The sequence below is a fragment of the Fusarium phalaenopsidis genome, assembly GCF_050370095.1.
Source record: "Fusarium phalaenopsidis strain FUZ10S chromosome Unknown contig_32288, whole genome shotgun sequence".
NCBI lineage: Eukaryota > Fungi > Ascomycota > Sordariomycetes > Hypocreales > Nectriaceae > Fusarium > Fusarium phalaenopsidis.
Window position 1 is genome coordinate 578,309 of NW_028145412.1, and position 25,019 is coordinate 603,327.

A 25,019-nucleotide genomic window follows, 5' to 3' on the forward strand; every position below is an offset into this window, starting at 1 on the left:
TATCATGGCCAAATATGTCGCTGTGGTCGGCTTCTTGGACTGGCGATATTTCAAGGAGAGCGGAGTGCCTCGTGGGACCAAGCTGCAAAAGACTCAAGATGAGGAGTCCATGACCACCATTCGTGAAATTCAGAAGTAGAAACAACTGGCGGATAAAGTACTGGTTATAGACTTGGGATCATGGATAAACTAGAGTGGCCATACAACTGTCTTTAAAGTAGCGTTCTTTTTATTAGTTTATATGATGATTTGCATTGGTTCTGAACCCTTTACCTATCTATACCTAAATCCTCATGCCATTTGCCCCATATCAGCTTCAATCGCCGCCAATGGCCATTCAAGTAGATACTTCCACTCCGAATCGATCTTTTCCATTATATCGGAGAGAATCGGCTTCCCCCAACCCCTCAAAAACCAGTGATCCTGCCCAGTGTGGTGTAAAATGACGCAGTAATGCCCAATGACGCAAAGAGCAATTGGATGATTTCGTCGTACAAGGTCCATGAATTCTGGGTTCAAAGACAAGGACCAACTCATGGCGACTCGAAGATCCGGCATTCGGGTTGTTGTGACGCAATTTTCAATCCAATTGACTGCTGATAGGATTGATTCGCGGCATAGATTGGTCGTTTCCGGATCAAATGCGTTGGGTATCTCGAGTTGGCGGAGTTTCTCAACCATTGCTGATAGAATTGGTGATGGTTCACTCGCGTCGCCTCTCAGAAAGAGAATACCAAGCTTGCTGGCTCTCAGAGCGTCGTTATAAGAGTTGAGAATATCGCTCATGCCTCGAACCAGGAGAAAAACGTCGACAAGATCGTCGATTCGTGGCTGTTCATCTCGACTTGGTGCACTGAAGCTTGCAAAGGCGCAGATGTACAGCAACGAAGAAGCAACAAAGATTTCCGGACAATTCTCCTCGCTGATGGTTGGGACTGCCGTTCGGAGGCCTACCACGGCCTTGTTCTGATGCTGAGAGGCGCATATCGAGAGAGTCGGTCGATCAGGATGAATATAAGCAAGGTGATGTGCCGAGACTGAGAGGACCTGATGGAGGAGAAAGACATGAGCGAGAGCCAACTTTGGAACCTCGACCTGCCACACTTGTTGCAGTTCATTCGCCCTTGGCAGTGTTAAATAGGTCGAAGATGTGTAGTGATGCATCAGCTCAAGATCAGTGAGCCATGTACTCTTCTCCACTGGCTCCTGGCCCGTGACAAACTTTGCAAAGTAAGGATAGGGGTCAGGGCTCAGGGATGGAGAAACCCAATCTCTGCGTAGGTCTGTCTGACTGCCATTCTGCTCTAGTTAGATCGACTCTTTACAAAGTGAATCACGAACCTTGTCAGAATCCCGAGATCTAGAAGACGATCTTGCTGCATCCGGGTGTTCCGGAAAGACGCAGGCAACGCCGTGCCGTGAGCAAGCGGAGCATGGTTGTTTTTCGTCACACTAACAATTAGCAGCTGCAGTGACGAGAACGAATGACATACCTTGACGCGTCTCTGCTTGCATCTTAGGCACCCCTTGCGCGACTTTTTGTATCCCAGCCTAGGCATGATTAATCACGTCGAGTCTGCTTCATCACTTGGTGGACATTACTTGGTGGATTCACTGGATTGTGAGGAACCGGGTGGAGATGAGATAAATGCGGCAAGTCATACGTGCACCGCCGGCGGTGCAAATAAGATCACGTGATATATCGCACCGCCGGCGGTGCAAATAAGATCTATTATGTAAGACCGACTTATGTGTGTGTGATCAAGAGATATCCCTCCCTCATCTATTGAGAGAGCATCTATTCATGCAATTAAAGAGATTAAGAGGCCTTCTATATATACAGATATTCAAGATATAACGTAATCTATTAACTACGCGCCAATCTGCCTTGGGCTATAAATAATATATGATGCCTTCACTTGCATAACTAAATAGCACGGTTCTGAAGTGAATCACTTTAATGCTTCTAATATATAAAGCAGGCTTTTTCTTACTAAAGAAGGCTTTTATCCTCTCTCAAATAACACCGCAAAGATAAATAACTAGAATTAAAACCAAGGTCAAAACCCTTAGGACTTCCCTATCTTCATTAATAATACATTAATACCGGCTAGGGCAGTATATCTAATAAATGCAAATATCCCAGCTACTTTGCATATCATTGCTAGTAACTAGTAGCAAGAGTAACGTCCCAATAATCCTCATCTGGGAGCCTAGCCTCTGCAGATATATTATTAGTGGGCTTAGCATATATTGCTAAATGACCCTATCACATCTAATGCTTTATATGCCTGGAATCCCTAAGCCCTTATAAGAGCCCAGAATACTTAGTATCCTCCTCAAGGTGCTCCTATCGCTATGCTATCACGCCTATGGGGATATTAGGTTAAGGGAGAGTGGCATATTGCGTATTAGAATCAGTAGCTATAGCAATAACAACAGAGGGTTAACCCTGATATTAACCCCCATTGGAGCATACATACCCTTCAGGCCAGAGATTAGGTATATCGGAATCAGCCCGTAATTATCCCAGGCACGGTTTGGCCCTCGCCGGCGGTGGGGATAACTACCTATTAGCTAACCGTCATAGCATTAGAGAATGCAGGGATTCATATTGCAGATATCAATTAGAATAGCTATATATAGTGGTATTAGCAAGGAAGGCAGTGATTTCTATAGGGGTAGTTATTTTATTCCCTAGATAATTAAAGGCTACTAGGCCCATAATACACACTCATTTAACTCACCTATAACTCAACTAAAATAAGCCATTGGGTTATATATAATATGCTCAGAGATTCGCCTTTTCTTTCTCTTTTAAATAATATATACTAATTATATCTCGTATTAATTTTGCAAATATTAATAGGGGGGGTTCCCGCCTCTATACCAATCCTCCTATAATTCACGATCCCTTTCAGCAGCATCCCAGATATGCTATATCCCTCGCCGCTATATAAAGGGCCGCTATGCTATCTCTTTCTCTATATTAGATTCAACCCGCTTAGTCTTAGCCTTATCCCAATTAAGATAACTTATTATCTCCTCCTTAGTCTAGTCTCTAATGCCATTTTCCTCCCTATAATGCCTCCCTATTTGCTTATAGTTAAGGCACTAGTTATACTCAGCTTTAGAGTAACATATAGGCAGCTTCATAGCCTTCCTAAATTGCTAGTTAGTCTTAACCATTCCCCGAGGCAATATAGCATACTAGGCCTCTCGTGCTTCCTTATATCATTAGAAGATAGCACGAGGATTATTAGCTCGCAATGCAGGCGCGGCTAGGGCAGCTATTAGCATAGCTGCCGGGGGAGATAATACCCGAGTTGTTGTGTATATTGATATATGTGTTATTATAATAGTCTCGGATATAATAGAGGCGCCTAATGGGGATAACGGGGATAAAGAGCGGGTCACAGAGCGAGAAGATATATGCGTTATTATCTACGTAGTCGTAGAAGTCTAGACTAGAGCCGCCAGTAGAGCCGTTAATAGATCCTCGTAGCGCAAGGGGCAAGCCTTTGAGGTCATCTTATGGCTAAGCTCATAATATCTCGAACACTTTAGTTATGCCCTTAGCTATGATGCCCTCCCAATGAGCTCAAATATACTAAGCTCACGCTATGTGCTCATTGCCGGCAGCATTAAATTAGCCGCTAGGCGATTAAATAACTTATGAGGCTTAATGAGAAGCTAGGGGATCCCTGAGCGCTGGAGGTGCTAATATATGTGGAAATAGTATAGTTAAAGGGGCTTATTTCGCACTAGCAATAGCTGAAGGGTATGAGCACAAGGCAGACCAAGAGTCCTCGTGAATACGCCTATACACGCGGGATATGCTTCTAATAGTCGTTCCCACTGAGAGTCAACCTTATATAAGGCTTCATATGAGATCCAGCCACGGATATAGCTATATAATACCCCTAATAGCCAAAGAGGCATGCTTATGTGCTGCCTGGCCTAAAGTGCCTTAAGTTCGGCAAGCTAATTTAATAGCATAAGCTTAAGGATCCTCTAGGCCCCAAAGAGGTTAGCTTATGAGGTCTTTAGGTATAATTTAATAAGCTTATAAATACCCTCGCAACGAGATATAATATATTACTCAAAGTAGAGGTATTAGTTATGTCACGGCCATGACATGGGCCAGGCGGGGAAGCATGGCAGAAAACACTCTGACTAAGCAGGACCGAGGAAACCGAACGTCGCTCCCATGGGTCCCAGGACCGAACGTTGAAAACGTCGGCCCTACCAATGGACCGAACCCAGAGAACGTCGGTCAAGGATTGATCCCAAGTATATAGAACACGCTCATTGTACTTTCTTATGTACTAGCTACCTCAGCTATCAATACAACTTGGTTACACTCAATACCATTGAGCATATTACCAGACGTGACTTACAACCTATTGCTCAGACTACGCCCAGCACTCTCTGCCAACATAAACCCTGCACGACCGGTTTATCCCTTGGGAAACACACGATCGTCACACGTTGATAGCTCTTGTTCAGTAGTGTACTGCATACTCTGAGCAATACTGTTACCATGGCACCCAACACTGGATCTCCTTCTACCCCTCGCAGCAAGCTGCCTGTCACCCCCCAACAGGGACAGCCCGCGACCAAACCAGAGGAACCTAACATCCCGATGGACACTGATGACGATGGCGAAGAACACATCGTCCCGGCCTCACACGAAGATGAAGTCCGCAAACTCAGAAATAAGTACAACCACCTGAGCATCCAGCATAACAACCTCCTGGACGGCGCACGCAACAACGCCAGGATCACTCAGGAACGATTGGCCAGCATGGAGGCATCCATGAACGACATGCAGGAACGCTTCCGCCAAGCCATGGAACAGCAACAGCAGCAATACCAGCAAACAATCAACGAACAACAGAACCGGATCGACCGACTCACCACGCTCCAAGCCCAGCAAAATGACCTGGCACAACAGCAGGTTCACGATCTCGGCAACCTGACGTTCGAGCACACCGCCGCTGGTACTACCCACAAAGACATCGGCGAGATCATCAAACCCAAGGACCCAGAACCATTCAACGGACAGGCCACCCACGTCAGGACGTTTCTTACGTCCCTCAGAGCATACCAACGGTACTTTCCCACCAGGATGGCCAGTGCCGAAAGCAAGGTCCTACACGCCAGCAGATGCCTCACGGGTAACGCACTCACTTGGTTTGAACCCAAGCTGCGCGACTTTCTCGGGAATGAACCCACCGAGGAAACACAACTCCTTTTCGCCGAATACGAAAACTTTGAAGAAGCGATCAGACGCAACTTCGGAACCATCGATGAAGAACAACAGGCCACGCAGAAACTCAAGAACCTGCGACAGACAAAGGCCGCCTCGACCTACGCAGCCGAGTTCACACAAATCACCTCATTTCTCAATTGGGGAACAAGTGCCCTTCAGATTGCTTTCTACGAAGGACTCAAGGATGAGGTGAAGGACGAACTCTGCAAAACGGAAAAACCCGACAATCTCCAGGACTACATCGACATGACTATCAAGATCGACAACCGACAGTTTGAACGACGCATGGAAAAATCCAACAAAGGACGAATTTGGGGCAATAAGAACAACGCCAACCAATCTCGAAGGCGAGAACAGACCAGGGGCAACACCTCCTACGGGACCCACGCAGGACCTATGGAACTTGGAGCAGCCCAGAAGGACAGCAAGGACATTGAATGTTACTACTGCCACAAGAAGGGACACAAGGCAAATGAATGCCGAAAGAAGCAGCGGGATACGGAGGAGGGACGCTATCAACCAAGGCCACGACAACCCCTCCCAGAAGGTAAGAAACAGGTAAGATCCACCTGGGCAGATACCGAACCCCAGACGGCCATCCGCACCGTTAGAACACTCGGAATGGCTCGACAAGGATACGACAAAACCGGCATCCAACCAGATGAGCTGGACATGCCACACAGCCAAGTATACCTCTCAGAAAAACAGGCGGAAGGCAACTATATGATCAACAACATTACGAAGGAACGACTCCACGAACCAGTCAAACCTCAAAAGAACAACCGCTCGCACATTACAGAACACGTGGGATGGAAACCACTCCCAGAGCCCAACAAGGGAAGACAGCAACCAGGCAACTTGATGTCACAACGTACCATCGCCGTGACCAGACGCGCCGAACCCAAAATCGAAGAACCCACGACACCCCCTTCAGCACAACAACCATCGAACGAACAAGCCGACTTCCAAGAAGCCGCCGCAGAAGGATTTGACCACAAGAAATGGATTGTGGGATACGAAGAGAAGGAACAACTTTTGGTGCCCGCCACAGTCCACCGAAGGGACTGCCGACAAGATGACCCCACACGGTGCAACCATACCCTATGCCCTCGACACCAGATTGAGGCATCACGGGAATACGATGAAATCTGCGAACGACAAAAACAGACCAACACAGCAGACTGCCACGCAATGATTGGATTGCCAAGACAAGCAGTAGCAACATCAATCGAACCAAGTTCGAGCACAAGGCTCGACAACTACAGAGAGAACTACGCCAGGAGCGCTCTAGGAAGCCCCGGAAAAGCGACAAAGAACTATGGGAGGAGGAAGACTACCCCCAACTGTACGACGAAAACAATAACAGGTACTGGAACAGCCTAAGGGAAAGGTACATCCAGACCGCACGAGAACATGTGGAAACGTCAGATGAGCAAGAAATTTGCATTCGAGCCTACCATCGGGAATTGGCCGAAAACCCTCGACATCCGGAAGCACCTTTCAATCCACGAGACGACGTAAGGACATACCCGACACACCAGGAGCATGCTAGCATCTCTTGGATGTCGTGCCAACACCATTGGTGCGAAACCCACCGAGAGGAGAAGCAAGAGCAAGATTGCTTCCCCGTCCCACTACCACATCAACCAAACCATAAACCCTACCTATGGTACGAAACGGAAGGGTACAAAGTGGTACACTGGTATGAATCCATCGGCGTCGCGAACGCGCGATATTCTTCAAAACTCTACCACGCCACTCAGGAGAAGAAACGGATCACTCACAAGATCGAGGACTGGCAAAAGACGATCAGCCAGGAAAACGAAGAAGACCCCGGAGCCGAACAAGAACGGCAGTACCAGGACTGGCTGCACAAAAAGGACGACACGCACGACTACGACGCCTGCGCAAACAGCGAGTGTGAATTTGATCACACAAACTACGCTCTGGCAATGTCAAAAACTAGACACCCCATCCGACACAGGGCGACGGGTGGATGAACAAGGGAATACATTACCCCAGAAGGCCCTCTACTCCACCACCGGAGTACACAGGCGACGATGCCTAGAACTGAAAGTACGAGTCAGAGGAGAATGGTTGAACGCTTTAGTGGACAGCGGAGCTGAGCAGAACTACTTCGACCCGACAACGGCGAATAGGCTCAGGCTACCATGGAGGTACAAACAGACGCCTTACTCGGTTGTCAACCTAGAAGGAACCCCTTTCGACTACAACAACGGTATCATCGACAGCGAGATTGATCACCTCAAAGTTTTCGTTGAAGGAAAGAACCAGGGCATTTCATTCGACGTTGTACCGAACAAGCAACATGATCTTGTACTCGGGTACCCATGGTTACAACGATTCAACCCACATTTCGACTGGAAGACTGGCCAAGTGCTCTCTTTCAACGATGAGACACCTTCCACAGCAAATGACGACTCAGAATACGACACGAGATCTCAAACTTCTACCGAAGGAACCGGAGAAGCCAGGCAGAGGCCAACACGAGACACCTCTCCACCCACAGGGACAAGACACAAACATCAAAAAGGACGAAAACGACAGCGACAAAGGATGATCGCACGAGTCATGCAACAGTTTCATGAACTCGAAAAGGACCTAGCTCCACAAAAGAAACCACAGGATAACCCGGAAGAAGAAGAGCGACTCAAGAACATTCCATGGCAGTATCGCATCTACAAGAAACTCTTCGCGGAAGAACTCGAAACAGGCCTACCCGAGCATACACACTACGACCTAGAAATTGAGTTCATCGATGGGAAGCAACCCGGCTTCAGCAAACTCTACCCACTCAACGAAGCACAACTACCAGTGTTGAAGGAATACATCGAAGACATGATACGGAAAGGATATATCAGGAAAGCAAGTCATCTGTCGGATACCCCGTCATGTTCGTTCCGAAGAAAAACGGAAAGCTCCGGCTTTGTGTCGACTTCAGGATGCTCAACGCCATTACGGTCAAGGATCGCACACCGCTACCTCTCATCAGCGAATTGAAGGATCGGCTTTTTGGCATGAAGTATTTCACAGCACTCGACCTCAAAGGAGCCTACAACCTTATTCGGATCAAAGAAGGACACGAATGGAAAACCGCTTTTCGTACTAAGTACGGACTATTCGAGTACCTCGTTATGCCCTTTGGACTCACCAATGCACCTGCTGCATTCCAACGAATGATCAACAACGTGCTACGAGAACATCTGGACATATTCGTTGTATGTTACCTGGATGACATCCTCATCTTCTCCAAAACGGAGGAAGAACACACGGAACACGTCCACAAGGTACTGCAAACACTACAAGACGCCAAGTTGTTAGTGGAACCCGAGAAAAGCAAATTCCACGCCCCGGAAGTGGAATTCCTCGGACACATCATCTCTCACAACGAGATACGAATGGACCCCAAGAAGGTCTCAGCGGTCAAGGAATGGGAAGAACCAACGAACGTCAAGGAAGTACAAGCCTTCCTTGGATTCGCCAATTACTACCGCAAGTTCCTCAAAGCCTTCGGACGGATAGCTGCACCATTGACGGAACTTACGAAGAAGGACAAGACCTTCGTATTTGGGAACAAAGCCAAGGACGCCTTCGACAAAATCAAGGAACTCATCCTGAGCGAACCAGTGCTCAAGATGTTCGACCCATCTCAACCAATCGAACTCGAAACCGACGCCTCGGACTTCGCCCTAGGCGCACAGATTGGACAACGAGACGACAAAGGACTCCTACACCCAATCGCATTCTACTCCCACAAGCTACATGGAGCGGAACTAAACTACCCCATCTACGACAAAGAATTCCTCGCAATCGTCAACGCCTTCAAAGAATTCAGGCACTATCTCTAGGAAGCCAACACCAGATCAAGGTATATACGGACCACAAGAACATCACCCACTTCGCGAAAACACAAGAACTCAGCGGACGCCAACTCCGGTACGCCGAATACCTCTCAGAATTCGACTACGTCATCATCCACGTCAAAGGAACGGAGAACGGCAGAGCCGATGCCATCAGCCGACGCCCCGACCTAGACACGGGAAGAACCAAGACAAAGGAACAACTCTTGCAGTTCACGCAGGAAGGACACCTCACACAACGAATCATTGCAACAACCTACACAGTGGAACAGGGCAATCCACTACTCACGAGAATCCTAGAATACAACCAACACCTCCCAGACAATGAGAAAACAGACAAACAACAAGTACCACAGGAACTACAACACGACCTCGTACGCGAAATACACAAACACCTGCTACACGGACACCAAGGAATCAATAAAACCTAGAACGAGTCAAAACGACGTTTACTTTTCCTAATATGAAGAAAATTGTTTCAACCATCGCCAACCAATGCGACCTCTGCGCGAAAACCAAGGCACGACGCCACAAACCATACGGAAAACTACAACCACTCCCAGTTGCACAACAACCATGGGACTCAATCACTATGGATTTCATCACCAAACTACCCTATCAGAAGAACCAGCCACTGGAAACTTCTACGATAGCATTCTCGTCATCGTGGACAGACTCACGAAATTCTCCTATTTCATACCTTATAGAGAAGCAACAACGGCCGAAGAATTCGCCTATCTCTTCTATTTCCACATTGCCAAAACACATGGACTACCACTCGAGATCATCACAGATCGAGGACCACCATTGCATCAAAATTCTGGCAGAGCCTCACAGGATACTTGGGAATCAATCACAAACTCTCCACTGCATACCACAAGGAGACAGACGGACAAACGGAACGCATGAATCAAACACTGGAACAATACCTCCGATGCTATATCAACTACGAGCAAAACAACTGGGTTGAAAAGCTACCAGCTGCCCAGCTAGCCTACAACACAGCAACCAACGAAAGCACCAAGGTCACACCAGCATACGCCAATTTCGGGTTCACACCAGACATTTACCGACAATCCCGAGACGCCATCATCAACCCCAAGGCGATCCTCACCAGCGACCAATTACGAAACCTACATGAAGAAATGAAAACAGAACTCGAATTCGTCAGAAACAAAATGACGGCATACGCCAATAAGAAAAGAATCGAGGACCGATCCTCTCGGAGGGAGACATGGTCTACCTCGCAACAAAAAACATCGAAACAAAACGACAAAACAAAAAACTCGACTACAAATACATCGGACCATACAAGATTAAGCAGAAAATTTCGAAACATAACTACGAACTGGACTTACCACCCAAGGTCAAGCTCCATCCAATCTTTCACATTTCATTACTCGAGCCAGCACAAGACACCATCCAGGTGAAAACAAATAAAGAACCAGACACAGAAATCGACGGACCAGAAGAATACATCGTAGAAGCCATCCTCGACATGAACAAAATCAATGGCAAAACAATGTATTTCATCAAATGGAAGGACTACCCCGACTCAGAAAACACATGGGAACCCCCAGAACACCTCACTGGTGCACAACGCCTTCTGAAGGACTTCCACCAACAACGCCAAGCACAGGCTCGTCAAGACCAACAGCGTTCCAATCAATCAAGTCAATGGCCCCAAAGAATGCGCCTCCACAACAGCGGACGACTCCTCACGGAGCTCGCCCGATTCCTCAAGGCACGTAAGCCGCGCTCAAAAGCCTCGTCACCACGCGCTTTGAGCAACCTCTTCTGCTTCCGAATGCGGGCAAGCTTAGCCATCGCCTCCTCCAAAGCAGCCTCTGCTTCAGCCTCCTCACCTTCCAGGCGTTTGCGCTCCCGGATATTTTTCGCAACTACAAGAAATCAGCCAAACCGCCGTGAAAAAGCACTGACACCCACTCACGGAAGGAAGCCACGCCGGCCCCATCGCACACAACCTTCGCATCAACACAATTGGAGCAACGGTTGGAACGATCGGAAACCACCTTACAGGACAGACCCTGGCGGAAACAACGAGTACAAGGCATGATTTCGGAACCAAAAGCCTCAATATAAGCAGAAAGACCCTGCGCTTCGGAAAGCTTTCGCAAAGAAGTACGCTTGGAAACCCGGCCTGACATCACGTCAGCAAAAGGAAATTTTTACAAGTCAGAGTTACCCACCGACAACACTTGGCCGCTGAAACTGGTCTTGAGGACAAGACCAACGGGGAGGGAACCTCGTGTCACGGCCATGACATGGGCCAGGCGGGGAAGCATGGCAGAAAACACTCTGACTAAGCAGGACCGAGGAAACCGAACGTCGCTCCCATGGGTCCCAGGACCGAACGTTGAAAACGTCGGCCCTACCAATGGACCGAACCCAGAGAACGTCGGTCCAAGGATTGATCCCAAGTATATAGAACACGCTCATTGTACTTTCTTATGTACTAGCTACCTCAGCTATCAATACAACTTGGTTACACTCAATACCATTGAGCATATTACCAGACGTGACTTACAACCTATTGCTCAGACTACGCCCAGCACTCTCTGCCAACATAAACCCTGCACGACCGGTTTATCCCTTGGGAAACACACGATCGTCACACTTAAGGCTAGAGTCAAAGAACTTAAACAGGCAAATAAGATACTAAGCCGGCGCCGGAGGGCAAAAAGGACTAGACTACAGAAAAGAGGGGTAATAATAGTAGAGGAAGGAAGGCAAGTAATTAATTAGATGGATATTAATGCGTAGGTGGTGGCTAAATTATCGAGGAGTGGTAGTTAAGGAAGGTCAGCGCGACCGGGGGTTTGGCATTATGGTGTCTATGGCAAGACTAGCTATAATGCAAGGACCTATCAGGTAGTGATTAAGACGTCTGGGGAAGAGTATAGTAAGTAGATATAATTAATTAGATAGTTTATAGTGTTTTTATTACGGTTTCTAGTTTAAGAGGTTAAGATTTTTGATCCACTTGCTTATCTGATCCACTTGCTATATATGTACGTTAACTTAATTATTATAACCCTTTAAGTCTAAAAACTCTAGAGCTAGATTTTTATTATCTAGGGTAGGTTATTTTTTAGCTGCACAGTATCGTGGTGCATATACTTGTTTAGTGCACATGCTTATTAGATACATTACTGCATTGCTAGTTATGCGTCTATAACGACATAGCGACGTTTACCTCTAAACACCCAATCAAGGATGATAATTACTACCAGTCCCAGAAAAAGAACCACAGCCCAATTCATATCAACTATAATATAGGGTTATTACCATGCCAGAATAGCAGGGAATTATTGTACTTACGAAGGTTATCTCCAGTTATGAGCACGTAAAGAGGGAAGCTTATTGGAGGTAGACGTTAGAAGTAACCCTTTCTAGCAACGCTGTAGAGGAAGAACTTACAATAAGATGATGATAACGAGTGATGACCAACAAACAGCCGCAACATTAATAGCAAGGCCGAAGGGGATTTTAAATTTTCGGTCAGCAGGGAGCACACTGCGGCCCCGAACAAGAAGCTTCAAACATGTGAGCCCAGGCCTCGACATCTCGGGGGTATAGGTCAGAGGACTCACCATCAAGATTGGGATCAGGTATCCGAACTGAATTGCAACTCCACCCAGACTGACGACAATCTGGAAAGCATAATCACTTCCGAAAAGGACAAGGCCTGGCAGCAGTCAATAGTGATCCCCAATACGACATTGATGAACTGTGTCGTACCGATAACCAACTCTGTAACAACGAGAAGAAGGAGTGCGTTGAGCGGTGTCTGGACTGCTTGGTTGACTTGTTGAAAAGTGCTAGAAAAGGGCAAAGCATGATCATGTGCCATGCTCCATGCTAGTCGCGACCCAGCAGTGTTGATGCCAACGGCGATAAGGAAGCTATAGTTGGGTTAGCCAAGACCGAACAGTTGAAGTTGCTTAATAAGGACGAACTTGAGCAAAACTATAACCACGATCACCAGCGCGCTGCCGCCTGCAGAGCTGTCAAGGATATCAACGAACCAGTCTACAAATGGAAAGCTGAGTAACCATGTCAGCTTTGTTCAACCGATTCAAATGGGTTGGCATACTCTGACTCCATATACGTCTCCCAATCTCCAGCACAAAAAGCCATGACAAGGGCGCCCATGACAGAAGTGATACCACTGAAGATCATGGAGTATACCATGGCTCGCTGTGTCACAGATGTGTCAGAGGCCAGTAACCTCAGTGCGGACATTGCACTTACCGGTGCGCTCTTTGGGGCATCTCGCATCTCTTCGGCAATATGTAGGATGTCATCCGTTCCGTACAGCGCGTAAATTGGCGTGTAGAAGCTCATGATGCCCACCCATGCGCTGCTAGTATATCCGGAATTGTCGATAAAATGGGTAAAGACGAAGCTAGCCGTATGCTTGGGTGCGAGGGTGAGGAATGAGATGGCCCATGCAAGACCGCCACCCAGAGTGATGATGCCGCCGAGAACGGCAATCGCGGGGAGATGCTTCTGCGAGAAACAGAAGAGGAGGGACAGGAGCGTCAGGGCCACGAAGATGAGATAGGTACTCCAGGTCTTACCACCAATATCAAGTCAGCAGATGAAGGATGCAGTTGCTCCCGAGATTCAACTTACCTCGGCCACGAAGGTGGGGTTGTGGATAGAGACAACAGACGCAATGATTTGTGCGCTGTTCATGGAACATCCGCAAACCGTGGCTATCTCTCCCAGGAGAACGACCCAGCCAACAAGATATGATAGGAACCGTCGAATTCTGTGTTCATAGAGTCAGAAAAGCCTTGTGGCGAAAAGGGGCTCGGTTCGTGGGATGGTCGTACTTCTGACGGGCAAGGTATTTCGTGAACGCTCTGTTCAAGGGGAAAAAATTAGTTGGGTGTTATCTGGCTGACAAGGGAAGATTGACTTACTGCTGACCACCTGCATATGGCCACACGGAACATAGCTCAGCCAGCGAACTCATCATTAAGCACTGTCCGACTGTAACGATGATTCTAAGATAGATATTAGATCAGCTCAGCACCCACTGCCAGACAGGTCCAAAGAATGTTACGTTGAGTAAATCAGCATCATGGGACCGCCAATGTCGAACACAGTCGAGTATAGTACAACATTGCAAGTCCAGCTTGCCATCATCAGAACCTGGTAGGCACTGGCTGTAGAGATGAAGCCAAAGTGGGTCAGCACGAATGTGTCGAAAGCCACTACCAAACGTACCTGTCCATGTGTTGTACACACGATGGAGCTTCTCGTGGGATTGGCCGACATGGAAGTCCTTGGCGTCTTCGCCTCCGTGATGTGAGTCGCCCATCTCTTTGGACATGGTTTTCGTGTTGAATTGGAATATAGGAGAGAACGTTCGATGGGTGAGTGTAAAGAATCTTAATGAAAAGCAAATCTAGGCGACCTTTTACCATATCCCAGGCCCAGGAGTTTGCCGGGAACCCGGGTTGGGAAAGCATGCGGGGGTGGACCCGAGTCGCACGGGGTAAAACAGTGTGGGAGAAACGTATGGGTGGGTAGAGGTTAGCGGAAAGCTGGGGCCTCAACGCCCATCAAGTATTACAGCCTGCTTGGGCAAGTGTTATCTGGGGTGCAGGGTTTCAACTCGAACTTGCGATAGATCCCATGTTATGATCTCGCAGGGAATCAGCCCCGAGAAGCCCTAGCTGTGGGCCCAGGTACTCATTGGAACTTCCCTATCAGGCAAGGCGTGCGTACTGTGAGTCTTTCCCCACTTGGTTATCAATAAGACCGAGCTCATCAGTTGGAGACAGGCCAGTAGATAACATTCGAGAGCAGGCCAACTGAGCTCCCGAGAGGTTGACGCTGGTAACAAGTACACATGCGTATCGTACTCTTACCTTGTTCTTGGAAATGCAGGCGGCAAGATCTGGGTGCCGTGATTCTGACCGATGCGAACGGAACGTCAGGTGCCAGACTAGGCCGTCTCCAAGCTAGCGCCACCAAGCTGCCAACTGTGCCAAGTGTGAGCAATTCCCGAGAGAGAAGAGTCGTATTCAATGCTTGTGGTAATATCAAGATACAAATCACATGTTTAGAAGCGGGCAGTAATAGAGCTGTATCTAAGGAGCTTGAGGTCGAAGGGCACCTATGGATTATTAAGTCATGTCCTATCTCTTGTAATCAAACTTGATGTTAACTGACTTGAGAATAGCATAGGCATTATTCGATCTTCTAGAAGACCAGCGATCTCATGTTTAATAAAAGTGCACTTGAGCCACCCCCTGGGTATAAAAGGTTTTTGAGAGGGGTCTAGGGAACCCGATCCTGGGCCAGGTCTTTGTGCTCCATGCAAAGCAACCACCTAACCTAGAGACTGACAGATGGGTTGCACTATTTCGTTCTTGATAGCTACCGCCATAGAGCGCAGATGATGTCTACATTTGCTGGGTGGCTATGATATTTCACGGCCTTAGATGTAAATAGAGATATGTACGCTTTATTGTGGTGGCTCAATAGTTGTGTCTTTTGGAGTGATGGCAGATGGCCTTTTTTGGAGTCGTCATTGATGATAATAGTTGTCGTTGAACCACTATGACAAAAACGGAAGACGCTTATTACCGCGACGTAGCTAATTATACTCTATATAGCTTGCCAAAATATTGAAGGAAGTTTCTTACCGCGATCCTAAGTTGTTTGCTTATTTGTGAGCTGTTTGCTTATTTATGAGCTGCGCGCTGGAGCTGAGCCGGGGTGCAATAGCGTGCAGGCCAGCAAACAAAAGCCAGGGTCCAGACCGTGACTATTGGTGTGGCCAGACGCCATGGCTTGCGAACTCGTTCAATAGCTCAGCGCCATCTTGTTGTTTGTCAAGATCTAGCTGCGATCATTAATTTCCCGTCATCTGCCTGTCGCTTGAAAAGAAGACCCACCCCCAGTTTCCAGCTTCTCGGTAACCTCAATCTTCATCTAAACCAACCTCAGTCGTTCTTTTTGCTCTGTAGATCATGCATACAAAGTCTCTCTTGTCCTTGGCCCTCGGGCTTCTGGCGGCTGATGCTGTGGTCGCCGGTCTGTGTCGACCGCAGCCCTCAGGTACGGTAATATGGCGTTGTGGTTTCTGCGGTACTCTGACTGACGCCCTTCCTGCTCAGACACATCATCGGCTGTCTCGTCGACAGCGTCATCTATTTCGGCTTCTTCAACGATCGAGTCTCTCTCCTCAACCATGTCCTATTCGACCACAGAGACTGCCTCTACTACGGAGTCCCTCACTTTGACGACGTCTTCCTCTTCTGATCTATCCTCCACATCAACAACTTTCTTCACCACGATTACGTCCTCCGACTCCACAACGGTCGAGACCTCAACATCCGCACCTACGACCACGAGTTCAACAGCCCCGTACGATCCCATTCCCACCTTCAACATTGTGGCTGTTGGTGGCCCCGTGCCCGGCGCAGTACTTAGGTCAACCGGCCAGCAGGGGACTATTCTCACTTTTAATCCCACCTATAGCGGTACCCGTGCCCTTTCCTTCTCCCTTGAGCATAGCACCAGCCGTGTTCGCGAGAGTAATGGCATGTACATGTGCCTCGACTTTGGCGGTGGCCTGTCCACCGTCACTGTGTGTGACTCTGAGTCGGACAGCATCAAGTATCTCACCTGCACAGTCATGCCTGATCTCACCCTTTTGTACAGTGGACCAGATGGACACCGGTACTTTGACGACGAAGGCGAGCAACACTTTTATGAGACTGGCGCCACAGTTGATCACTTATATGCCAGATGGGAAGGTCAGGGATATTACACCTACATTGGAGGCGCCAATGTTGTTGGTGGGGGTTTCGTCGCGGTCAAATATGGGTTGGAACAGGTGAATTAGCCTTGATGTAGGCGAGACACTGCTCTGATCGAACTTCGAGAGAGGGTCATGTTGCCTAGAATTCTGCTTAGTACATCTATCTTTCTCTGAATTCTGAGCTTCTAGTAATGGTATCTAAAATGCGGATTTTTCTCATGGAGGGTTAGTTATTAAAGTCAATTCATTTCAGACCGCAGGACTTACATTGTCGGCGATATCCTCGAAAGCGTGAGCAAAGTCAACATCGTCAACAACCTCGCCGCTGGCGACCATCGCGTCTCGTTTCTTGTTCATAAAGACGTAGTATGCTCGAAGCGTAATCAAGACCAACTCAAGGAACACAAAGCATCCGAGAATGATGGCCAGAGCAAGGAAGTAACGTGGCGCATCCTTGTCTCTGAAACACTGAGGGCCAATGGCATTACCCACAGCCCAAAAGACGAAGTTGCTTGCAATGACAACTGACTTCTTGGTCTGGCCCGCAACATTTCGGGATACAAGAGACAGTGCTAGGCCAGAACAGGTCCAGAATGAGTAAATGATGTAGTATGCAATCAGGAGCCCGACTCTTTTGTCGTGGTGGAATGGCTGAGAGATGAGCACGACAACGCCAGCAATGGTGGGCAAAAGACCAAGCATCATGATGAGAATGGTCTGCTTGAACTTCCGGTCAGCCCATGCCGAGGTCAGCATGACGGTGAGCATAACGATGCCGATTGGCATTTGCAGAAGCTGAGTCTCCCAGGTAGAAAAGCCGAAAGACTTGACGAGAATGTTGGCGTAGGCCCCAATACCACCAGCAGGCAGAGTTGTGCAGATCTGAATCAAAGCGAACGCATAAACTTTCGAAATATTAGTATGTGAGACAAAATCTTCGGAGGAGCACTCACCTTGAGGATCCGAGATAGCGTGGAAGATCTGTTCCTTGCGAAACACACGATTCTGAACTCCAGTTCTGTTCTCTCGCACCCGCTCAACCATGAGCTTCTTGTCTTCTTCTGACCAGCACTTCGCCTTCATGGGCGAGTCAGGCATCCAAAAGAGGACAAAGACGCCCCAGAACACAGTCGCTATTCCATATGTCATGAAAAGGGCCTGCCATGACTTGATCGGGGAGGTCGAGGGGACGAAGGAGAAGGCAAATGCAAGAAGCCCGCCCAGGATCTGTTGGATACCGTTCATCATATACCTAGAGAGCAGAGACATTAGTGCCCAGAGAAGCATGAGGTAAACGGCTGACTTACCAATACACAATAGTGCTCGCTTGTTCCTCCTTCTTGTACCTATGAGATCCAAGATCAGTGGGAAATTCTTGCAAGACAAAACCGCACTCACCATGTAGAGGAAAGAAGCACAAAGGCAGGCTGACAGACTGCCTCAAAGCCACCAAGGAAACCACGGAGGACGAGGAGTCCGACAAAGTTGGGAGCGGCAGCGTGCAAAGCCAATGTGGTCCCCCAGAGAATGATGTTAATCGACAGCCACTTTGCAATGGGTAGACGTTGGAGGAGGTGATTTTCCTAACACAAATTAGCATGGTCAAATCCACTGTTGTTGTCGAGGTTGATGGATGTCTTACAGGATACTCAACCACAAGAACGACGAGATACATGATGGTTGTGAACCACGAATACTACAACCAGTCAGATGTGCTTGGTCGAACCAAATCTCGATGTTTGTTTGACGAACCTGGTTAGGGGCAAGGTTCGCGTCCTGGATGATGCCCATGATCGAGGCAAACGACATGGTGCCTCTATCAAGTGACTGGGTAAAGTAGGTGACGACCATGATGACCAAAATGCGCTTGTCTATCATCCTCTTAAGACGCTTGTTCGTGTCCTCGTCGATCCATACTCGTGACTCGGTGACATATTGTGCAACTTCGTTATCGACGAGATCGAGGTTCGCTCGGTTCTTGCCGACCTCGCCATCTTCAGCGTGGATCGGCGTGTTGACTTCGTGGTCTGGCTTCATAATGTTTGAGAGGAATGGCGAAAGAAGATGATAACTTAATCAGGTTGGCCGATACAATGGGTACATTAATAGACGGAGGGACGGCTTTTTATGAGTCGATGAGTCTCGATACCAGCTCGAACGACACCCTCTTCTTTCCCCAGAAGGAGCCCCACGGGGAAGAACAAGGTCAGAGTCATGGGGAAGAGGGTCGTGGGGAATCGGAGCAGGATGAAACAAAGTCGTCCTCAACCAAGGGCAACAATCATGACTACGCCCGGAGAGGAATGACCCAACAACCCCTCTCGCTCTTCGTCTAGGGGCACGACTAATGCGTCGGTCTCTCTCGACCTGTGGGACTTCGGCTCTCGTTTAAAATCGACGTCTTCATTATCCCGAGCCCGACACCATCAGTCACCCATCGGTTCTCATTGGCTGTCGTCCACAGGGATAAGCCCCTCAGTCCTCGGAGCCCGCACGAATGTCACCACGCCAATTGCCCGAACCCGAGTCAACTCCATCTTTTGTCATGGACGGACACTTGAGCAAAAGCCCTCGAGTCGGCTTCTGTGTTGCAATTGGTCCGGCCCCTCATCCGCATCATGATGCAACAGCTACTCCGCCTCAATGATCATCCGAGATGCCATCAACTCCACACACGGTGGGATACGAGTGGAGAAACATGACTGGAGCTGTATACCCGGATGGTATAAGACTTCTGCGAGGGGTCAAGCAAGGGCCCGAGGTACTGTCTTCGGCTCGAATCATCTCAAACACAACGTCTTACCATGCTTGAAGAACAATTCATCGAGTTCAGCCCCGGTGGCACCGATCTCGTTGACGCTACCATTCTTGTGGACGAGTCCGACTTTGCTGGCGTGAAGATAGCTGCTCGCAACTTGTCCCAGGATTTTGCCAGGGTGACAAAGAAGGATCCTCTCCCCGTCGACACAGTTGAAAACTCGAAAGACATCACGACAGGAGGCTTGAGAGTAGCCATAATTGTCGGTTGCGTTGAGTCAAGTCCATTATTGCAACAGCTTGAAAAGGAGAATGGCGTTCAGTATAGCGCCATCAGAGGGAAATGGGAGTGCTTCCTCACAGTCTTGGTCGATAAGCCCCTCAAAGGCTGCTTTGACAAGGCACTTGTGATTGCTGGTAGCGACAAGAGGGGCGCCATTTTCGGTATCTACACACTGTCCGAGCAGATCGGAGTATCCCCGTAAGTGATCCAGCCAAGAATATCATAGCCAAGTGAATACTGACGCGGAGTAGGTGGTACTGGTGGGCTGATGTACCCTCAAAACATCACCCGGCCATCTATGCAAGCCCCAAGGCAACGACACATGGCGAGCCGTCGATCAAGTATCGAGGAATCTTTCTCAATGATGAGGCTCCGGCTATGACAGGGTGGGTCCTGGAGAAGTTTGGCAAGTACAACTCCGAGTTTTACAAGAAGGTTTTTGAACTTCTACTTCGGCTCAAGGTGAGCAAGCCTTCTTTTGAGTGTATTCGAGATCCTGATAAGTGTTGCTAGGCAAACTTCATGTGGCCTGCCATGTGGCCCGGATACCCAAATCCAGGAGCAAACTTTTTCATGGACGATCTAGACAACCAACGAGTAGCAGATGAATACGGGATCGTTATGTCAACATCTCACCATGAGCCAATGCAACGTCTCACAAACGAATGGGTTCTAGAGAACGGAGAGGGAACTTGGGATTGGGACAACAACAAGGAGAAGATGACGCAGTTTTTTGAGCATGGAGCCCAAAGAGCCAAAGGTTACGAGTCATACTTCACCATTGGCATGAGGGGAGAATATGACCGCAGGATCAAGGCGTGTGACCCAGCTGCAGCCATCTCGGATGCCATCAAGACTCAGCGCGAGGTAATCAGTCATGTTTATGGCAGCAGCGACAACGTTCCACGTAAGTGTTTGACCCTGGGTGAAGCTGAGGCGATCTGACATCTTGCAGAACTCCTCCCTCTATACAGAGATATTGAGCAGCTCTACGACACTGGCCGGATCCACGTTCCCGAGGATGTGACATTGCTGTTCCAAGATGACAATAATGGCACAATGCGCCGTCTTCCTACTAAGAAAGAATCTGCTCGAAAAGGTGGTTCTGGTGTGCGTCTCCAACTTGCCCTCTTGAGGACATCGCCGCTAACAGCCTCCAGCTCTACTACCATTTTGAGTACGTCGGTCTGCCACGGAGCTACAAGTGGATAAACAGTGTCTCGCTGGTATGTTTAGCTATTACCTGGCATCATTCACTACTAAGAAAACTCTAGGGAAAGGCATGGCACCAGCTTCGACATGCGTACAACCGCAATGTACGAGAGATTTGGATCTTCAATGTGGGCGATCTGAAGCCACTCGAGACTCCAATCACATGGGCCATGAGTCTCGCATGGGATATCGACCGGATTACACCGGAAAAGCTGGGTCATTTCCTTCAAGAGACGGCAGAAAAGACCTTTGGCTCTGAGCTGAGTGGCGAGATTGGCCGTGTCTATCACAGATATGATCGTCTGGTCTCTTTGCGCAAGCATGAGCTTATCGAGCCCACTACCTTTTCCCTACTAAACTACAATGAAGCCGAGACTGTTCTTGGCCGATGGGAGAAGCTTTTAGAGGACGCCAAATTGGTATATGACCGCCTCACGGAGGAGCAGAAGCCTGCCGGATACCAGCTTATCCTACACCCTGTCAAGTCGAGCCACATTTTTGTCGCCCTACGTGTGATGCAGGCACGCAACCAACTCTACGCACGCCAGAGGCGCAACACCGCCAATACCACGGCCCAGCGTGCTCTTGACCTATTCGATGCGGACTTTGATGTACAGCTCGAGTACCACTCGCTGTTAGGCGGCAAATGGAACCAGATGCTTAGGCAGACACATCTTGGATATGAAGACACCTGGCACGCGCCCTCTCGAGATATGATCACGGGCTTGGGATATGTGCAACGGCGTCAAGACTCCAACCCTATAGTCGGACAGATGGGCGTTTCTGTTGAGGGTCATCGGGGCGTCCGTCCAGGTCTCATTAACGAGGAGTCTGAACGGACGCATCCCAGTCGCCGCGACCTTGTACCGGGCTTGACACTGGGAACCATGAGCCGATACGGCCCGGTTTCGAGATGTTTCGAGATCTGGACCCGTGGCAATCCGACGATTAACTGGACGGCATCGGCACCCTACGCTTGGCTACAACTGTCCAGCTCCTCGGGGTTCTTGGTGCCTGGCAGGGATGATGTGAGAGTCCATGTCACTGTCGACTGGAACCACGTCCCTGACAACTTTGATCAAGAAATTTTGATCGATGTTAAATCTGGTATCGGCGATTTTGAGCAGATTCATGTGCCAATTGTGGGGCGCCGTGCGCTTGATACTTTTCAGCAAGGCTTCATTGAGGGTCCTGGTTATGTCTCTATGCCTGCTACGAGCGGCATCTTCGGCCACGACTATATACCCATGCCAGACTGTGGTAGGTCTGAAGATGGATCCGTTGGACTGGACCTCACACGAAACGTGAACGGCACAGCCGACTTCCTAACATATCACTTCTACCAGTTCTCAGACACCAGCACAGCAAAAGTTCTGCTTGAATTCGGTATCACCCTCACCACATCCGCTGAGGATGTCCTCTCTTACGACCTGCAGTTGAATGAAGGGGCTGTCACACACCACAACATTGAACAATATACTGAGGCCAGCAACCGCTTTGGCTTGAAGTTGGGAGTTCCGTGTGCTGAGGGTTGGATGAAGGCGGCAAGTGATCTTGTCTGGGATGTGTCGCATGAAGTGGATAATCTCAAGCCTGGGCCCCAGGTTGTCAAGATTAGGCTTTGTCATCAGAATGTATTGCTCGAGAAGGTGGTAGTGGACTTTGGGGGTGTTCGAGAGAGTTATCTGGGACCACCACCGAGTTACAAAGTCGAGGATGCTTGCAGGTCTTGAAGTTATTCGGGAGATATAGAAGCGATGGAATCATTTGTGCCGTCTCTTAGGTATTATTAGAAAAAACGGACAATGCGGAAGCAGCTATGGCGAGTTCATGACTCGAGAACCGAGAACCCACACACAGTATGGAATGAACCAGGCCAACTTTACCTTTTCCAAAGCCCCGCAATTTCTTGTTTACCCCGCGGAGACTATTTAAAGACCCTCGGAGCCCGCATTAATTCCACATGCTCTTTGCTCCGTTGCCCGAATCTCCACCGCCCGCGTTACATGCAACAACATGACTCCTTCTCCAGCGAACACAACGGAATCGGAAATACCTTCATGTCACGGATGTCGCCGTCGAAAGCTCAAATGCTCCAGAGAGCAGCCATCCTGCGCCAATTGCCAACGGTCAAGTGAGTCGAGTCACCACCTCTTCTATGGTCCTTGCGCTAAGTGGACAGGTGAGCCATGTGTGTACGATGCAAAGAAAAATAAACCAGGCGTCAAAGTTGGAGCCGTTGAAGGTCTGAGTAGACGTTTGGGTAAGTCTTCGGAAACAAGGTCTCACTGCGGTGTACAGTTGCTCAAGTATTGCAGAGACGCTGGAGCAAGCTTTTCATGATCAAGCAATACAACAGAACGTAACAGCGAGCTTCGACTCCAGCAACGTTACCTCAAGTATTGCTCATCTCACAAGGGCTATCACGTCGTTGGCCTCGGAGATTCAGAGACTTTCTCCAAGGCGCGACCCTCCACATGCATCAGCTCTCAACGGCGACGGGGATGATCCCGATGAAGGGATCCGCTCTCACAAGAGGAGACGGGTTCAGGGCCACAAATCGGGATCTCACACCCAAGAAACGCCATCGCCAAACGAAACAATCCAGTCCCTGCCACTAGGCCTCGTCGAAGAGCTCGTGCAACTTTACTTTGACAGAATCTTTTACTGGATTCCTGTCATGCATTACCCTCGTTTTAGGGAAGAGATCAAACAGGTATCTGGTCGGCAAAGGCTACGTGTGGTGCTTGATGCAATGTTAGTTGCAACATTGCGGTTTGTTGATGGAAGAAGATATGGTTTAGCGGATGATGATATCCAGCGACTTGTCGAAGAAAGGCGCAATTCGGTACTCATATCTGCTATGAGGTCATTGTCTATTGAGAACCTGCAGGCACTAGTTATCTTGGCCTTTACGACTGTAAGTGGTTTCAGCCCGTCATTCAAGGCTCGGCCCCGGTGCTGTTCCCTCTTCATTGGTTGACATCATTCTCCTAGATTGGAAACGGAGAGCCATCCGAGACGTGGCCCATTATCGCTTCGATGACTAGAACTGTTGATTTCTTGCAGTTAACGATGGAAGGAGAACACGCCAGGACTCGGTACTTGGCCCCTTCAATGCCATTGTCAACTCCGATAGATTGGGTTCAAGAAGAGGAAAGACGACGAGTATTCTGGAACATCTGTAACCTTGACAGGTAAGCTACCTACTCAAAGTGTGTAGTAATATGCTAACACCTAAGTAAAGATATTGCTCCATCACAACAGGGCAAGATATCTCATACCCCAGTTGTACGATAGGAATACTGATTGACTTGAGACAGATGGAGCACCGGCATCGCCAGTGACAAGATAAACCTTCGGCTACCAGCGAATGGGTCGTATTGGTATGCAGAAACGCCCGTGGTCTGCCCATACTTTGCAATATCTGTTCCACCAGACGCTGCAATCGGCAGCCCGTACGCACTCGCTCACACCCAGTGTTCAACTTGCGGACAGGTCTCAACAGCGGACACTTGCAATTCGAATATTACAGTTGCAACCAGTGCCGGGCATCCAAGCCTCACAGATGAACCCTCGAATGCCTCGTCGATGGGTGGGTTCTCGTATGCTGTTCAGGCAACTGAATACTTGAATCGAATTGCCACCTGCTTTCTTTACCCCGAGGTTGATTTCGATGATCAACAACAGGTCATAGCTTGGTTGACCCGGTTCAAAGAACTGGACCTTCAACTCGTCCAGTAAGTCTCACTTTTCCCTGGTATCTCTTCATCTCGCTGACTCGTTAATCTAGCTGGAAGATGT

The 25,019-nt window shown here is 48.7% G+C and overlaps 5 protein-coding genes across 5 annotated transcripts; 3 read left to right on the forward strand and 2 right to left on the reverse strand.

Moving 5' to 3' along the window:
• Positions 1-4,543: 4,543 nt before the first annotated feature.
• LRP88_03747 (uncharacterized protein) lies at positions 4,544-9,144 on the forward strand (the record flags this gene model as incomplete). Its single annotated transcript, XM_083240357.1, has 4 exons — positions 4,544-6,620; positions 6,968-7,195; positions 7,386-8,110; positions 8,158-9,144. The coding sequence occupies 4 exons, from the start codon at positions 4,544-4,546 to the stop codon at positions 9,142-9,144; spliced, it is 4,017 nt and encodes a 1,338-aa protein (XP_083103647.1).
• Positions 9,145-12,553: 3,409 nt separating this feature from the next.
• On the reverse strand, positions 12,554-14,521 carry LRP88_03748 (amino acid/polyamine transporter I; the record flags this gene model as incomplete). The annotated part of the gene is made up of 11 exons (XM_083240358.1): positions 12,554-12,592; positions 12,771-12,865; positions 12,919-13,082; positions 13,137-13,223; positions 13,274-13,377; positions 13,432-13,755; positions 13,816-13,954; positions 14,019-14,048; positions 14,109-14,192; positions 14,252-14,354; positions 14,416-14,521. 11 exons carry the CDS (start codon positions 14,519-14,521, stop codon positions 12,554-12,556), a joined length of 1,275 nt encoding a protein of 424 aa, XP_083103648.1.
• Positions 14,522-16,390: 1,869 nt separating this feature from the next.
• LRP88_03749 (uncharacterized protein) lies at positions 16,391-17,047 on the forward strand (the record flags this gene model as incomplete). Its single annotated transcript, XM_083240359.1, has 1 exon — positions 16,391-17,047. One exon carries the CDS (start codon positions 16,391-16,393, stop codon positions 17,045-17,047), a length of 657 nt encoding a protein of 218 aa, XP_083103649.1.
• Positions 17,048-17,212: 165 nt separating this feature from the next.
• On the reverse strand, positions 17,213-19,000 carry LRP88_03750 (uncharacterized protein; the record flags this gene model as incomplete). Its single annotated transcript, XM_083240360.1, has 6 exons — positions 17,213-17,868; positions 17,917-18,215; positions 18,271-18,309; positions 18,362-18,546; positions 18,606-18,659; positions 18,716-19,000. The coding sequence occupies 6 exons, from the start codon at positions 18,998-19,000 to the stop codon at positions 17,213-17,215; spliced, it is 1,518 nt and encodes a 505-aa protein (XP_083103650.1).
• A 767-nt stretch (positions 19,001-19,767) lies between these two features.
• Positions 19,768-22,948, forward strand: LRP88_03751 (uncharacterized protein; the record flags this gene model as incomplete). The annotated part of the gene is made up of 6 exons (XM_083240361.1): positions 19,768-20,201; positions 20,255-20,465; positions 20,517-20,910; positions 20,959-21,113; positions 21,164-21,229; positions 21,278-22,948. The coding sequence occupies 6 exons, from the start codon at positions 19,768-19,770 to the stop codon at positions 22,946-22,948; spliced, it is 2,931 nt and encodes a 976-aa protein (XP_083103651.1).
• Between the last annotated feature and the right edge of the window lie 2,071 nt (positions 22,949-25,019).